The 18,672-nt window shown below is 37.8% G+C and overlaps 2 protein-coding genes across 7 annotated transcripts in view; both read right to left on the reverse strand.

Annotated features, from left to right (window-relative positions):
* The window catches only part of ARL5A (ADP ribosylation factor like GTPase 5A), a 29,829-nt gene extending 24,160 nt beyond the window's left edge, over nt 1-5,669 (reverse strand). The window contains exon 1 of the mRNA XM_027588567.2: nt 5,316-5,669. Within this exon, the coding sequence (XP_027444368.1) occupies nt 5,316-5,361 (46 nt within the window). The 5' untranslated portion in view covers nt 5,362-5,669. The remainder of the gene's footprint in view (nt 1-5,315) is intronic.
* Nucleotides 5,670-9,486: 3,817 nt separating this feature from the next.
* CACNB4 (calcium voltage-gated channel auxiliary subunit beta 4) overlaps nt 9,487-18,672 on the reverse strand; it is a 242,065-nt gene continuing 232,879 nt past the window's right edge. For all 6 annotated transcript variants that reach the window (XM_027590445.2, XM_027590446.2, XM_027590447.2 and 3 more), the window contains 2 exons: nt 18,351-18,536; nt 9,487-16,133 (listed from right to left, as the gene is read on the reverse strand). In XM_027590445.2, coding sequence (XP_027446246.1) covers nt 15,873-16,133; nt 18,351-18,536 — 447 coding nt within the window. In that variant the 3' untranslated portion in view covers nt 9,487-15,872. The remainder of the gene's footprint in view (nt 16,134-18,350; nt 18,537-18,672) is intronic.

The raw sequence follows: 18,672 nt of genomic DNA on the forward strand, positions 1-18,672 counted from the left end.
ATTATGGGCACATGTAATAAAACTTTTAGCTATTCCAATTCTTTGATGCATGTCATTCATTATAGGTTTAGTGTTTAGTATGATTCTTCCTTTAGAATATCTATGCCACAGCATTCTTACAATTATATTCAGAGAAGCCCAAACAACTACCCACTGTTACAATGCTTGGAAAGAATTCTGAATTATCATTTAGGCTTCAGTTTCCCAATCAATACTTTACTGTTTTGTCATGAAAATGTTCCTTGTTTCCCCACTTCATTTCTTTTTGACTCATCCAGGCAGCCTACCAGTTCCATTCATTGCCAGGTTCTAAAAGTCAATATATATGTTCCTCCAACTACCAGTCAGTAAATTAAAAGAAAAGATGTCACTGTCATCCTGGAGGACTTTTATCTCTGTGAATCACACCAAAGTCAAAAACCACAAATACTAAGGCAGATAAATTGGGAGTCATCCTGATTCTTCATTCTCACCTCATATCCAAACTATATGAAACCCTAATTTTATCTTACATAGAGCAAAAAACCCATTTGTCATGTTCTCTATCATTCTCCCAGTCCCTAGCACAGAGCTTGGAATAAAACATGTGCTTAATAGAGTATGAAGAAATAAATCAGATCTGGAAGATATAAAGATCAAGTCACTTTGTATTAAAAATTCAATTTTCAAAATCTAAAAGTATCACCAACAAAAAAGTTTGAAAACTAACGTGCTATTTATAACAATGGTAGTGAAGTTTCAGGAAAAAAACAACTTCTCTTTCGCACTAAGAGGTTGCTGAATGAAAAGCAATGACATGACAAAATTAGAGATGCAATCAGGAAAGAGAAACCACACAATAATCTGAATCTGCAAAGTATAAAGAAAATAACTATTAAAGAGGATCAAAGTAATGAGGGATTGGCTAATAAAAAATAACTCTACAGAGTATGGGACTGACAAATGTAAGGAGAATCCACTACAATTAGGGGCTGAGCTAGAGCTTCTTCCCACCTCCCAGGACTGAGATGTGCACCTTGTTGGGGCCTGGTTGTGGCTCACTGAATGGCGCAAGTAGTTGTGGGGACTTGGCCAGTGGATCTTGCTGCAAATTCTCCCTCTAGGGTACTGGGGAAAACGTCATTGAGAGGTATTTTGCCAGAGGGCCTCCACGCTGAAATCAACTGAAGTGGGTGCTAGAAATTGCGGGCAGCTGCTAACCACTATGCAGTGCAAGAGCCAGCCACTAGAGAAGGTGTTCACACTCCTAAAGCAGGGCAGAACCTGCTGAAAGCACACTGTACCCAGGAAGAGAAACTTTCCTCCTGCAATGTCCCTCCAATGCTGTCTACTGATAAAGCTGAATATTGTGCCAGCTGGCAACAGAAAAATATTTAAAGGATCCAGTTGCATATCCACAGAGCTTGCAAGAAGGATGATTTTGGAGCTAAATTTTATTGTCATAGTGCAACCCTTGGCTACTGAGCTTCAGTATGTACTCTTCTACATATCTGAACTCCCATACAATAAAAAACAACAGCAGCAGGGACGCCGGGGTGGCTCAGTCGTTAAGCGTCTGCCTTCGGCTCAGATCATGGTCCCAGGGTCCTGGGATCGAGCCCCACATCGGGCTCCCTGCTCAGCGGGAAGCCTGCTTCTCCCTCTCCCACTTCCCCTGCTTGTGTTCCTGCTCTCGCTGTGTCTCTCTCTGTCAAATAAATAAATAAAATCTTAAAAACAAAACAAAACAAAACAGCAGCAGAGGTGGCTTTCCCAGCACCAGGCTCCAGCAGCACAGGCAGTTTCAAACATTCATTCTTAACTTACTCCTTTCCTAAGAACCAATCAGAAGAACAATACAGGCTTAACAATAAGGAAATTTCACAACTTACTCACAGGTTACCTAAGTTGAGCTAACGTGAATCCTTCTTATACAAAGATAGTTCTTGTTTGTTTGTTTTTAAAGAACACTAACCACGGCACTGGACGATCTTGGTTAAAATCCCAGGTCTATCTCTTTTAACTGCAGAGCCTTAAACAAGTTACCTAATGTTTCTTTGTCCCTGTAAAATGGGGAGAAATCTTCCTCATAGGGTTGTTGTGAAGACTAAGTCAACTAAACTGTGTAAAACACTTAGACCCTAACCTTGCATAAGTCAGCAAATGTTAACTGCTGTTATTTTCTATAGAGATGGAGTTAGCTTATTTTCTGTCTCCCCACACCAGAATGAACACTCCATAAAGGCAGGGAGGATGTGTGTGTTTTGTCCCATGCTTTATCCTCACCACCTACAATTCCTGGCACGAACAGGTGCTCAAAAATATTTAATAAACTGCTGATCACAAGCCCTTCTATATTAAAAGACATGAGTGGTGGGGCGCCTGGGTGGCTCAGTCGGTTAAGCATCTGCCTTCGGCTTGGGTGATCTCAGGGTCCTGGGATGGAGTCCCACATCGGGCTCCCTGCTTGGCGGGGAGCCTGCTGCTCCCTCTCCCTCTGCCTACTGCTCTGCCTACTTGTGCTCTGTCAAATAAATAAATAAAATCTTTAAAATAAATAAATAAAATAAAAGAGACAAGTGGCAACTCTTCAAAGTCCTAATGTAATAAGGACTTACAGTTTAGTAACTGAGAAACCACGGGGGGGGGGGTAAAATCAAAGAAAAAAATTATGTCAATCTCTTCTTTATTTTATGTATTTTTTTGGGGGGGGAGGAGGCAGAGGGAGAGAGACTCTTAGGCAGGCTCCACGTCCAGCACAGAGCTGGCACAGAGCCCTACACTGGGTTTCATCTCACAACCCTGAGATCATGAACTAAGCTGAAATCAAGAATCGGACGCTTAATCAACTGAGCCACCCAGACGGCCAACCAGTCTCTTCTTTAGTAAGACCAATATCTGCAACATATTTCTTCAGTGTTTTAATTTGGCATTTACTAGTCACGTGGCCTAGGAAAATCACTCCACTGGAACCTCATTTTCCTCTTTTGAGAGGGCAAGAATAGCTACTAGGAACTGTTTAAACATTTTTTTTCTTTAAATAATGTCTACAACAGCATCTACAACAAAGTTTATAATCTACTCAATTCAAGTATCACCTAAAGGCAACCTCTGGTTTTTCAAGTTTGAGCAGTACGCAATTAGCTTGCACTGCACTCGACCAAGCTATGCTTAAACTGAAATTATATTCTAAAGGTGTTTCAGAAAAAAGAGATATGGTATGGTTGAAGTTTCATCAGGATAGCCAATTCTGCAATCCCCTAAATTCTTCCTTCGAAGAGTTTATATGAAAAGGACATAGGTTGTGTTATATATCTTTTGAAGGGAAAGTAAAGCATCCAAGATATATCTGACATATATAAAATATCTATTTGTATTTCCAATTTAAAAGAACCAAAAAGACCACCAAGTATCTGACACTAGATTTAATAGTGAATATTTTGAAAAGTGACCCTACTGATGACAACCACACCATCTAGCAGAATAGTTTATTCATATTTTCACAATATTTTGACATCCAAATTTCTAAAACTTAACTCCATTAGTTCCTCTGTTAATTTCCCAACACTGAAATAGGTGTCCAGTCAAAAATAACCACAAAATACAGGCAACATGAGCACCCTATTAGCAATTTTTAGTAGTAATGATGCAATAGCACTCTCATTATTTACTACCTGCAAGGAGCTGTTGGCAAAGCTTTAATTCCTTCTTAAGTTACAGACACAAATAATTTTATCATTGACTTGAAACAGAAAGTGGAGATACCTCATTTTTCTTGCAAGACTAGAACTCAATCAACAAGCACTATAAATCTCATAGCAGAGTTGAAATACTAGCTTCGCTAAAAATAATACAAAAATTATGGAGCTTAAAACTAGAATAGATCCTATCTACTACTAATACCACCAATTTTACAGCAATGTTAAGTTTTCATTCTTGAGACCTAGAGATTACCTTTTCAAGATTTGTAGGCTCCACAGTCACTTAGTTAAGATATCTGGTATTCTACACTGAGAACATCTAGACCCATATGAATGACTGAGTCTCACTTCTCCTCTTCCAACAGAAAAGCTCGCCAGGGACAGTGCAGTTTAGAACTGGTTTTCCGCACTTTATGAAAAATCCCCGTTATCAGAAAAATCATTTGAAATACTACTCTTCCACAGAGCATCATGTGATCTACACTACCATCTTTTTTTTTTTTCTTTTCTTTTTAGATACACAAGCCATCACAAGTTTAGTTCTGCTCCCTTCCCATCACCTTACAGGAGCAGCTGGGTCATGAAGGAGGAAGTGGGGATACGCTGTACATAATAGATACCACCACTCGTTTAAGTCTTTATTGGAAAACTTTGGGATGTGACACCACCACCAGCTTACCCAAGAGAGAACAGCAAACCAAGTTACTGACAGCAAAAAATGATAAATCACCCAACTTGACTTAAAAAACAAACAAATGAACACCACTAACTATATTGTATCTCAATGACTATGGAGTCTTTCTGTTAAATCTGTAACAAATTCTAATAAACCTGATATGCATTTCCAGGCAGTGTTTGAATTCAGATGAACTTAAGCATCCCTATATGGTAATATAGGTAACTTATTAGTTACCTATATTAACAAATGTTTCATATGGCAAGTTTTCAAATGCTTTCAATAAAACACATTTTTAATCCAGCCCCCCCAAAACACCCTCTACTTAAATAATCAACACAAATATGATCTTACGCTTAACCTTACACACAAATATAAATATGGGAAAAGGAGAGCGGTCTATCACCAATCAGGATGCATTAATCTCCCCAAAGTGGGGGATGGAGGTGCAGGGAGGGCTCATAAACCTGAGGTGTATTCAACAAGAGCGATTCCTCATGTTTTCCGCATTCTGCAACCCTCCGTCGCTCAGTGTTGCGGCTCGGGTCATAACCTATAACCTTCACCCAAGAGCCAGCATTTCTCCGCGGTGTACAAACCCAGTTGCTGGAGGAAAAGGGGCTACAGGATAGGCCAGGCCGTGCCACTCAGGGACGTCCGATGTGGGGCAAGAAACCTTTTCGACTCCAGATCGAAATCCGAGCAATGGGTGCATTTGCAGAATGGATTTTTCAAGAAGGTCCCTTAAGACAAAAAAACCATTCCCGAACTCGGGAGTGGGAACTGAACGGACCCCGGGCCCGCATCCACGCAGCCCTGACCCAGCGCGGAGACGCCGCGCGACCGTACCGCCCACAATCCGGAAGTATTCGGAGACCACCCCCCCACCCCCCAACACACCCAGCCAGCCAGGGCTGACCGTCTCCCCCACCCCTACGCCCTCGGCCCGCGCCCCTCACCCTGGTGATTGAATAGTCTCCATATCCTGGTGAAGAGAATTCCCATTCTTGGGCAGCGGACCCCCCTCCAGCCACCCGGACCGCCTGGCCTCCCCCGGCTCAGGCTGAAGGGGAGGCGAGAGACGCGCCGGAGCCTCCGCCTCTGCTGCTGCTGCTCCCGCGCTGGCCGCCAGTTCGCTTCCTGGGAACCGGAGGGAGGCCGAAGGCCAGGGCGCCCTGCCGTGTGCGAGGCCCCGCCGCTGCCGCCGCGGCACTCGCCTGGCTCGCGGACATCGCCGCCGCGTTGTCTGCGACGAGCCTCGCGGGCCACCGTCCTCCCCCAGCTCCTCTCGGGCGGCTGCGGTGGTGGCGACCACGCGGGCGGGGGAGGAGAGAGGCGAGACGGATGGTACGCGAGGGCGCAGGCGCGCGGCCGGAGGGGCGGAGCCTGGGGAAGGGCGCCTGCTTGGCTCTCTCGTTTGTATAAACTGGCGACCTACAGGCTGCGGGACTGAGCCCGGGGATCGAGGTAGTACGGGCTGCGATTGTGACAGATCGCTCTTGCCTGCTTGCTTTAACGTCCTCGCCAGTTTTCTGTTTTTCCCTGCATTTCCTCGACAGAGCCATAATGTAAATATGTTAAATGAATGCCTAGTGCCCATCCCCCATCTTTCATACTCACTACACCGAAAGTTACACGTCTTGCCCCGCAAAGACCTGAGGTTCTATGAGGGAAGCTTTACGTCTCTCTCAAACCGCTTGCCCCTGAAATCCAGCTGAAGCCAGTGGCATTATCTACACAATCACTTAACAGCAGTCGCCTTACGAAGTCTTTGTACCTCAGGGCTCTTCCCTCTCCAATCTCCCTCCACTTTCAAGTCAATCTTGCCTCAAGCAACGCTTTTGATCAAGTTCCTTCTCTATTAAAAAATCTGTGGTGGCCAATAAAACTGAGGAAAGTCCAAATACCTTAGATACTCCTTTTTCTCCAGAATATGGCTCCAACTAGCCTTTCCAGCTGCAATTTCCATTATTCCAAACTGGTTAAACAGCTGGTCAAATATTTTCTCTGCCCCTCCAGTCTTCTTGCCTGTACACCTAGAATAGCTATGTCCCATGCTATGCAAGTGTCACATTGTATTTAATCAACCCTCTGCTATGGGATATCTAGTTGAAAACTAGAAGTGAATCATTAGGTCAGGTGATATCAGAGAGAGTTCTACTTCCATGTGTTATTTTTTGGCTAGGCTTCCATTTTCACATATGGAAAAGCAGTGGGTTTGTCTCTAAGGTCTTTGATTCATCAGATAATCTGATAATTAGTCTCTGGTCTTGTTAAAGGCAAGAACTGGGTAAAAAGAAACTTAAGTTTACTTCTCTTTCACAAAGAAATCAATCAGAAACAGCCCCATCGCCTTCTATTCTCCTGAACCTTGGTAAAAAAAGGAAGAGAAAGAAAGAAGTGGGGAAGCTATAAAAGACATTTTGGACTCTTCTGACACTCCATCCTCAAAAGCTGAATGGAATTAAACGAAATCAACAATAAACTACATATTTTCACCCTACATCTAATAGCCATAAAATATCTTATCTTGATATATAGAAAAATACAAGTAAGACCCTGAGAATCTACAATTCTTCTTAACTGAGCTAGAAAATCTGTACCTGTAAAGCAGAGAGCAATTTTGAAGACTAAAACCTGTCTCTTTCCGAACAATTGTGCAAGAAAAAAGTCCTTTGATTTTTTTCAGGGCTTATGGCTGAAAAGCCAAAATTAGAGGAGACATATGAAGGGAAAGAAAATTACTATATTAATCCATTTTATGTTATGTTTATATTTACATAATAAAGTACCCTCTAGGCTGTTTAGCAAAACAACAGTATTGTTTGCATAACTAATTTACATCAACTCTTTAATATTTCCATTCTTGCACCCTGCAGGTGGTGCTTTTAGCAGCTCTAAGACATTTTGCAAACTCCCCACATATCTCTGTCCACTTATTAAATGGTTGTCGTATCCACATTAACTTGTGAAGTTAGGGCTTGGTCTCCCAAGTTATTTTCTAAGTGTCATAAAAGGGGAATTTGCCTAATGCAGTATTGTCCAAGTATAGGATCTAGGGATGGAATACAAATTTGGAACTACTATAGAAGTAATTGGAAATGTTTGTTGAGTGGTATGAAGCTATTTGTGAAAACAGACTCCTTATAAAATTTTTTAAAGACTAATTTATCCATGATTATAGTGATGTGCAAAATGTCGTTAACGAGACTTCTACTTCCAGGTATGAGAGAGTAGATGGTCTAGACTTACCCTCCTATCATTAACAAATAGGAAACTGGACAAAATATAAAAAAGAACTGTTTTCAGATGTTGGACAACACACAGCACAGGATTGTGATCCCTGATAAGAGACACAAGTGAGATGAATCTAACCATTACCTGGATTTTCTGCCTGGAGGCAATTCTTAGCCAGTGACAGGAGCTGAGAACTCAAATTGAATCTAGCATAGCAGCCTCCTTGAGTTGAAGATGTAGATCAGTGTTCGAAGAGATCAAAGTAACTAGAATTTGTGAAGCAGAGCAGCTGAAAGGAGGGAGCTATACGGAGAAAAGCTCCAGAAACCCACTTAGGTTGAGCCATTGAGTCTTTGCGTATCAACCTGTACCTGTAGAGAAACCCCACTGGGCTGGCCAATAACAATTTCTAAGAAAACGACAAATACCAGAGAGCTGTGAAACATCATAATTCCTAGAGCTCACTAAGGACCAGGAATCCTCTGGAGATCCCTTCAGTCAGAGTGAAGAGTACTCACTACATATATGGGACATTCAGTAGATAGCCCAGATTCCTTAGAAGAGGAGCTATATTAGCCTAAGAAAAAAGTCCTACTCTAGACCAGTCCTAAAGGAACTTCAAAAAAATCTTGACAGCTCAAACTCATCTATGACTGCCTGTCAAAACCCGTCCAGCATTTTTTAGAGGAATACAAGATCAAGTCATCTACAATGGAAAGTTTACAATATCTCGAATCCAATAACAAAATTACTGGACATGCAAAGAAGAGAGATCACAAGAGAATGTGACCTGTAACCACAAGGAAAATTGCTCTACAAAAACAGATTGAAGTACAGGCAAGTTAAGTGATTGCTCCAAACTCATAGCTGGTTACTGCTGGCTCTAGGCTTTGAAGACAGGCAAGAGTTATAGCCTACAGTCTAACCACTATAGTAATCTGCATGTTGTATGACAGGACAACAGGATGTTTCTCCACAACCCATCCTAGTAGAAGAGATGTGTTGATGACCAGAGAGGTGGCTTCAGGCATATGGCCAGGTTGATGGAGTCATTGCATTGAGCTGCAATTCTTCTGTTTGGGAGTTTCAGATTGTTCGCTGAAATGCCTTAAAAGATAGGACAGTCCTATATAATATTCTTCCAATAACTGAAGTATCATACATTCAGTCAACATTTACTGTATTCCTGGCATTGTTTTGTATGCCAGCTTAAAAGCATTTGATACATGTATTTTTAGATAAAAGTACTTTGCAGAGAAAAGTTACAATGATCTTTGGTTTCCTCATTTGTAGTTGGGTCTAATAATCTATGCCTTGTCTATGTTCCAGGATGGTCAAATGGATTAAATGAGATAATGTTTATGAAATAACTTGGCTGCAGTAAATCACTGTGTAATGTTAATGCAATGATAATAATCAACATAGTACACATTTCTTTTGAACTTCTTGTGCACTGCAATGAGAGAAAAGTCAAATGCCAATCAAGTCATAGCATGGTCACCTGACGCTGAGCACGTGAAATATCAAGTCATAAGTTATATGCCATCCATGGAATGCTTATGGGTACAGGATACCTTTGGAAACTTCTGATAACTCCTACATTAATCATTTAGGGATTTCTAGTTTATCTAGCTTCTTTTTCTATATTGTATTCGATCCTATTTGCACATATATTTTAATATATTCTATTTTGGGTGTGTGTATTTAACTTACACACTCTTCCAAATATAATACTCTTTTGTAATAACTCATAGCACCTAGCAGAGTATTCAGGAAATCGTCATTTAATTGAATGTGTCATGAGAGTAAATGTTTAGACATTTTTTTCCTGCAAGAGGTATAGGAACATACCTCTAGAATAATATAAAGAGAGGTATAACGCTGGTTTCAGTGTTTTCTCATTTATTATATAAAAGAAAAAATTAATGCAGTTGGTTTGTACACATTTAAATTCCATAAAACAAATCCATAGAAATTAGGATACTCTATGCATGCACTCTGCATTTTCTTTGTTAAATGTTTTTGTTCACAAAAATAACAACACATTTTTTTTCTTTAAAGCCACTAAAGCAGAGGGAGAACAAAACATGCAGCACTGTATACATTTGCATAGTATATTTTACCCAGCATGCCTTGTAGAATGCTACACATTTACCTATATAAGAAAAATAAAAGGGGGTAAATTATTAAAATAAATAACTAAAATTTAAAGAAAGAAAAAAATTATTTGACAAAGTCAATATTTTTTGTCCACTTTGTACCTGGAGATATAGCAATAGCTTGGGATATCAACAGCCTCAGAATAATTGGTAAAATCTTTTTACATCAACTTGCCTTATTTATTTTTAGTTTTAATAAAATTATGTTTTTCCCTCCCGCCACCCCTTCAAAAAAACAGAAACAAAACAGCTAATGGCTTTAACTTATGTTTCAAAATAGTATTCAATAAAAAACAAATTAAAGAATCCCTAAATACTTTACTTTTTTGTTGTTGTTGGGACATCTTTATTTATCATTCTGACTGTAGGCTGTGAAAAATATAAAACATTTCAAACATGTCCAAAATTTAGAGGGCCCCTATAAGCTCATTTGCCATTGCTTTTAGTAGCTGTTACTGAAGGAGCAGAAATAAGAACAGTAAATATAGTATGAGTCTTATCACAAAATAACATTTAATAAATTTTATGCAAGGGAATAAAATAAAATAAATTACATCCACAGATTGCAAGGCTATGAAGTAAATTGCTGGAAAAGTATCAAGCAGCAAGTTAAAAAGATGGTAGATGAAATAAATCTGATAAAACTTAGAATTAAATCTATATACTTTCAAAAAATACGACTGCCAAATTTAACAGTGGATTTCGTTATAAGTTTGTGCTATAACAAATGTGCTTCTTTCTCCTCAATCTATTTTCATATTATTGGCAAAATATATATCTTTTATAATTTTGTACTATACAATATATGTTTTGCTACATTATTTATTTTTCTACTGCTAATGCAGATAAGAAGTAACAACATAGATTTATTTTGGCAATAAAATGTTTTCATTTTAATAACGTCCCAGAAAATATTGTAAGGCATATGAAAAATAGTATGCAACAATATAGCATTAATGATCCTGCATCTTCGATACATCCCTTATGCATACAGAATTCACACTGACTTCACTTAAAAGTGTGTGAAAAATGGCATGCAAGTAGGGCAAGAGTGGCCCCTACATAAATATAGCCATTTGTTGAGAAATTTGAGTGTTCAAAACATAACCAGGAACACTTACAAAATATTGAAAAGCTAGAGGCCAGTCACTTTGGGTTCTTATGTAGTTCTTTTAACTTCTTATAATTTTCCAAGAGGATGCATCAGTATACTCCCCAGACCACTCTAAATTCATTAGTAACATTTTCTACCATCTCTCTGCAAACATTTTACATACTTCAAAAGAAACAAAGGAAAGTTTCATATGTATCTATGACTCTCCAACCCTCTTGCTATTCACTCTTACTTGTAAGTTTCTCATGGTAAGTGGGAGTTACAGCCCTTGTTCCAATTTATCTGATGAGATAAATTTTCTAGTCTTCTCATACCGCCCCTCAATTATAGGAAGCATTTGGGATTAAACTATCCACAAGTAGATAAAAATAGTTGCTATAAGAGGGGGTATTTCATTTGAGAAAGTTCATTTTAATAAAAGAAGAAATCTTTAAAAAGTAATTTTTGAATGTTGTAGCTCTTTGCCCATATAAACCAGTTTAACTATTTTGACTAACTTGGCTGTTTAAGTCAACAACAAAAAAGTTATCCTTGTTGTCTGCTGACAACTATTGTACTGACTAGTTTGATCATAATTATGTAAAAGAGGTGGCCTGTTCTCTGCCCTATAGACACAGTTTGAGTAAGTAACTTAGTAACAGAGTATTAACAATATTTAAAGATATGAGGAAGGAATAAAACAAATTTTATTACACAATTTGCTATAATGTTTTCATTCATATAGTCATTCAAAGATGAGTTTTATATAATTAAAAAGAAAACAACATGCAACATTGTCATGAAACACAAAGGCAGAAATAGAAAAGAAATAAGGGGTACAGTCCCATTTATTTAAAACATTTATATGAAGTTTGCTCCAATGACATGGGAGTCCAAGATAATGCATACCCTTACGTAGGAAATGGCTAACTGTCCACAGGAGACATTAAGGATCAACAAAATTTGAATTTCCAAACCAGCTGCACTTAAATATCAAGTTTTTGGATCTACTCTTTAGGCTTAGAGCTAGATATTTTAACAAACTGCACACAAAGGCAATCCCCTTGCAGTTTGTTTTGTTCCCTATGATGACAGATTTCTTAAATTAACCTTGTGTCCCAATAAACTGTGAACCAATTCAAAGAAAACTCCACTAAGATGGAAGAAAAGAAGGGTGACAAGAGTATTTTGGAAACAGTTTAAAATTTAAAGGGAAAGTATATCTTAAGAATTTATGCATTTAGTTTTGCAGCTAGGTTAGCAGTAAGAGTAATAAATCTGATCACTACTTATTGAAAAGTGTTTTTCTCTTTAAAGACAGATTGTCTTCTCTAGAGAAGAGGTAGTATAAATATTAATATATAGGGCAATTTCTACAGTGGCATTATATCATTTTTATTTTTTAGCAAATACCAAAATAAAATTGTATAACTAAAAAAATACACTAGCATGCAAATTAAGGTTGCCTAGAAACATTCTTGACTGACATCCTGGGTCTCCACAACATTTTATGATATGTTCATTCAAGGGTTTAAATTTGCAAACTATCTTTGGGCATAATTTCCTTCTCTCCCTACCTTTCACTGCCCTAGCTTCCTATTATGAATTTTAAGGCCCCCACACAAAAGACAAGTTCAAGTATGCAGGTATGAAAAGTGGTTAACATTCCAAAAATACATTTTGCAAACAACAATAATTAAAGTAATTAACAAATTATTCAAAGGGAACAAATAATTTTCTTAGAATTTGTTTTATATTTAAAAAATTCATTTCATTAAGGACTAAGTGCAATGACATATCGTCACATAATTAAGACTTTCTTATTAGGAAAGACTATCAGTCTAAACTGTTAATTTCAATTTGCTTTCCAATAGAACTGTATAAAGATAAGAGAGAATCATCAGTCATTTATAAACATTTCCAAGTGTTGCTTTAAATATTGGAGTAAACAAGATAACATTGTTGATTATAATACTGGAGTCACATTATAGCCTTGAGTATTAACATCAGGATTGACAAATTGCATTCTCTTTTTTCCCAGAACTACATTTTCATATTGTCACATGAGTCTACAGTGTTACATGTTCGCAGACTGAAATTACAGAATATGTAACTTACATATTCTGATATTACATATACTGAAGTTACAGAATATGTGATTTATACAAGGTAAAACAGCCTCAAAACATTGTAAGACTTTTTCTCCTGCTTATCATTTGCTATTTTGAAATAAAATAAGTTAAAAACAAAGTATTTGTGGAATATGTATTTTTTAAAGTTGCTTGATATGCTTGGCAAAAATAAAACTTTCGTTTAGTATATATCTGTATTTTAGTATCATTTACACAGTAAACTCTAACACTTAAAAAAAGGAAACTGTATATCTCTTATTTATTTGGAGAAGATAAACTTATTACAAAAGGAATGGAAAAGAATATGCCAAATCAAAGTAAAATTTCAAATATGTCCATCAAGAAAATATACATTATACCCTTTCCAAGATTGTTAGCTTTTGAATAAGAATGCAAAGCAAAACAGGTAGACACTTGATGGTAAACGACAGATTGGTTTTGTGCACAGATATTGAATAGACCTCTCTCTTCATCAGCATGACATGGAAGACTTAGAAACAAGGCTTCAAGAAGCTTTTAAAAACAAGTGATTTTTAAAAATTGAAAGAATATGGTAATCTTGCTGACTAGGAAATATAAGTAAATGCTGTTGCAGCTACCTGCCATAAAATGTAAATATCTTAAATAAGTAGTTAAATGACCAGATTGCTAATGCTACTACAGAAAAAGCTGAACAGCTGTCTAGTCTAAATTTATCACCTTGATGCACTCTTTGCAATTAAATACTTTAATGCGCACAAACAAGAAACCAGTAAAGCATATAGAAAAATGTTTTGGCTAATGTTTTCTTTTTCATGCAAATATGTGCTGTACATGTAATAAATATATTTTCGTTTGCTGGAAAATGCTCTTCTGTGCTCTAACAAAGTATTCAATAATGGCAGGTTAAATGTTTATTAAAGTGTCTAATGGATAGAGCTCTTTTACAAGTCTTAACTGAAAGTTCTGTAAGCTTCACTAGATGACAAAAGAACCTCACAAGCCAATATCACATGTTAACTTTTAGAATTTACTGAGCCCATATTTTCAATTGTATCAAATATGTGAGATAACTTACATAATAATAGGCATCCTCATCATAGCTAAACAGATTCATAATGGAGTATGCACAGTGAACAGGAGGGGAGGGAATGTGGGAGGTCATGATAGGGTTCAAGATATGTATAACTAATCAAGAATATGGAATTTATTTTTATAGTCAGGAAAATTATTTAACGGGTGCATGCTTTGAGAGCGTAAATATTGAAAGGCGTGGGAGGAAAATAAGGTAATAGAAATAAATTATTATTGTTTTCCAAATATAGGCTTCATGACATGTACCAGTAGAAAGGGATTTTTATGCCTCATCCTACTGGGGCTTTAGAAAAATGCATGCATTGTGGACTTTTAGAAACAAGAGTCTTTTCTGAAAGATACTGGTGTATTGTATAAAAGGGTCAATTTCAATAATTCCTTGAATCATAGTGCATCTAAGGCTTCCTTGATAATATAAGACAGAAGGTCACCAATTCTGTAATTTTAGCCACTGGAAAAACTGTCAAGACTTAACAGGTGAAGAGGGGTGTTCATTAGAAATAAGGCAGCTCAATCTCCAAATTCTTTGTAATTCTCGACAATAAAAATGCTGTAATTTTAGTGAACAAATATACTCTGAATCTGTGAGTTTACTTTTTATTGCAAGCTTTTAAATTCAACATTTGTTTTCACATTTTTCATTTAATCATTTTGTATAAATGCAGCTTTCAATATCAAAATTGAATGTTTCCATGTAAAACAAAAATCCTTAGCATGACTATAAAGAATTTGGGGAAGGGCTAGAACATTTATATATTCAAAGACAAAGACTGAATGAAGCAATGGAAAGATATGCAATTGTGCTGGCAGGAAATACAGGCCCATGTTTGTGGGAAGTTGGAGAGATGAATTCCCACCTGGAGATGTTTAGCTTCGCACTCAGGAGGATCTGTGCCATCCTTCCTGTCTGACTTCAGACTCCTGGATGTATGTAGTTGTGCTCAGAGAGAGGAAAGGGGAAACAACACCCCATTTTCCATTTCCTGTGATCAGCTATGATTGGGCTTCTCTATATTATTCTCTCTCACTGCTAAAGAAATTTTGAGGTTTTTTTTTTTTGCCAACTTCAAACAAGCTAACAGTAGGGACTAAACAAAAAGCAAAACACTTTGAATACAACAGCTGTGCCAGGAAAGAAACAAAAATATTAAAATGTGAGGAGAGCGTATAATTTCTGCATTAATTTGAGGTGGGTTTTTTTGGCACTATCAATACATTTGGTAAGTTTGAAAAGTCATTCTGTCAACATTAACATATGTTAAAATGTATATACATTCCAACTTTAAGTGTAAATTTAAATTCCAGCAAATAAATACCATACCTGGTTTTGGCTTCTTTCGGTATTTTGATTTTCTTAATTTTAGGTTTTTGGTGTTTTTTTTTCAGATTTTTAAATTGACTGCAACATGCTCAAGTAGACTTTCTAGTCGATTCGCCCAAATTCCAACAGGAATTGGTTTATAAATTGGTTCCAACTGGAACTGGTCATTTGGAATTTCCAGCATGGGAAATTATTTTATATGTGCCTTGATAAATACCCTAAATTACAAATCGATGTGTCTAAATCTAATGAAGAAAACAAAAGGTACTGTTATGTAAATGCTGAGCTTAAAAATATCTATATGACTGGGCATCTAATAACCATCTAGATTTAAGGGCATAATGTACTTTTTTTTTTTGCCCCTTATTTAGCATCAAATGACAACAGCCCATAAGCACAGTAAATACTGTGCTGTACTTGCCAAGTTAAGATGATTGGTTTATCCTAGCAGTGCTATGGCAAACTGTCAACAGATGAATTTTTTGTTTGCTTCTGCAGACTCAAAGCCTATGTCGGGAGTCATGGCTATATCCCCCAGGCGATCCTCGGTTCCTATGGGGTTTGTATGTGTCCTGGTATGAGTCAGGGTAATCTTCTTCCACAAGAGGGTAATGATCTCGGCTATGCTGGGAACTGGAAGACAAGCGGTTCCTACTCTTCCGAGCCCTTTCATTGTGATAATTTTCATCAGAGGTCATTAGACTTCGTCTTTCAATTGGAGAGTTCTCCGTGGAGTGGTTGCTGTGCCTCATACGCTGACTCTAAAAATATCAGATAGTTCATTAGTTACATCATGTCAGTTTCATTCATCTAGAAGATGTAAATGCACATACAACAGTAGGGTCTGTACAATAAAATGCTAAATATCTGACTTAATAAAGCATTTTGATGCACAAATGGTCTACTCAAAAGATATGGTCTATTTTATTTGGGGCACAACATGCAAAGACATGAAAATGCTGATAGTTTGTGAATTTAATTACATGATGCTACACGATTATGCTTCCTATTAAAAATAGAAATTCGAAAGTTAACTGCTGAATGGAACTTAATGTATCTACGAAGACCTAATAACTCCACTTCTACTGCAAAAATGAGGATCATTTTACTATTGGGAAATAAGTTAAAGTTCAGAATAGCGTCTGCTATTTTATTTCTCTCTTGAACTGATAAAATCTTTCTTCCCCTGAAGTCACACACTTCACCTTTATCTAGCTGAATGTTCCTTATACCTTTTAAAAATATTTTCATGAAATTATGATTTGTGCTGCCCATAAAATGATGTGTTTGTTTCTTCATCATACATAAATGTTAAGGCTCTCAGCAATATTCTTTCCAATGGAGTATGCAATAATTCTAGAGCTGGCTAACTGATATTTACAATTCTTGCTTCCTCAACTGAAATGTCCTGCAAAAATTATCTTCAGATATAAACTAAATTCCTTTAATACCATTAATTGAAATTAATACCATCAAACACTTATTTGATGGCTCAGAAACTGTTATTCAACATTTTCCTTCAAATCATGGGAAAACATGTATCATAGCTATGTCTCTCTACTTAGGTAGGTCACCTCAGTTAAGAAACAGGATCCTGATGAAACCAAGGACCCATATACATTTCCTCTAAGGGACACTCACCTTCACACAGCAGGATGATCATTCAACGGCCACAGCCTGTGCCTTTAACTCCAGCCAGGAGTCTAACAATTAAATACCCAGGATAAAGGGCATCGTGTTAACTCAAGTGAAACTGGGAGAACCCCCCTAGGTGGATGTCTTAGAGGTGATGAGTCTATTCATAAACAAAGTGCATTTCACTTCTACCTACATTAGAGAAGCATATTGCTTCATGCATCCATTTCTCATCCCACCATGTACAATTTGGAACCAATCCAAACTAGTCAGTGGAGATACTACACTTGGATTAGCACATAGGCAGTGAAATCAGGCAAGAGATGGTCCTGGTGCATACCAATATACTGTATATTACACAGGCACATTTCCCATGTTCATTTCCAGCCTCAAAGCTATTCGTTTATAGGGCAGGTTTTGTTTACAAAGATGAAATTTTGCAGCAAAGTAATACAGTTAGAATAGCATTTCAGAGAGTGCCCTTTCTCTCAGAGTTAACTCTACGTGATCTACAATTACAATTATCATTATAACCCATGAATATAAAACTAGTCATGATACAAGAGGGCTCAATTGACTATGTGTTCCTTAGCTAGCTGTGGGTTAGGCTACATTCCAGCAGGCTCTTGGTAAATGGTAAATAATAATTGATTTAGAAAGGCAAAATTCACTTTGTATCATAATGTCTCTGGCTCATTACACCTAGCCCTGAGTGAAGCACTAGAAGAGCAGAAGAGAAAAACTCTTTCTCCTGCACTTGTCCCCAGCCTCCCTAAAGGACACCTGCCATAGCCACTGACCAAGATGGACACCCACACAAGAAAACTCAAGGATCTGTCAGCTTCCCAACACAGTGGCTCGACTCATGTCCACGGTCTGTACTGAGCAAGCTAGGGGACAGACCTGGCAGCCTGTGGGGCAGGATTAGTTAAGGGCAGTCAAAAGGTCCATCTGCCCCAAAACATCTTATTTAGCTTGCCATGGTGTCTTACACTGCCACCAATGTATAATCTTTAAGAAGTGACCTGGAGAGATAATGGACGGTTGCACTGAGTAGGGAGTAAGTGTCCTGGCAGAGTTTAGACACAGGAGGGATTAATTTGTCTAAGTAAAAGTCATTATACATTAACAGAGAGCAAAGTTCTATGGCAAGGGCCACTGTGGGTAACTTTGCCTAGGGTAGACCATGGTGAGGTAATATTTTGGATTTTTTTTTTTTTAAATATAATGCCCACCCATGTTTCCCTCTTCAGATTAAGGATAATCCAGTCTTCACCCCAATCAAGTTCCCTGTAGAATCTTCAATGTAAGGCTGTAAAAACATGGGTGGAAAGTGACAATACCTGTAATCCGGAAATTGCTGTGGGATATGGTGAGAGCGCAGTTGAGCCCAAATTCCTCCCGAGCAGAGGGGTCATGGGGGTGCTACTGGTTGTGTGGGTAGCACGCCAGTAGGCTTCAAGGTATTCTCCCAGATGTTCACATGCATCCTCCAGCTGATTTTCATCCAGTATAACATCAAACATTTCCTGCAGATGACAAGAAAAAAAATCCATTTTACTTATACTTCAGGTTTTAGGCAACGAAACCTAAAATTCCATTTAATGCAGATAACAGCATTTCTAATATCTAGTACCAAATATCACTTTTGAGGGGCTGGACTGG

The sequence above is a fragment of the Zalophus californianus genome, chromosome 3 (assembly GCF_009762305.2).
Source record: "Zalophus californianus isolate mZalCal1 chromosome 3, mZalCal1.pri.v2, whole genome shotgun sequence".
Lineage (NCBI taxonomy): Eukaryota > Metazoa > Chordata > Mammalia > Carnivora > Otariidae > Zalophus > Zalophus californianus.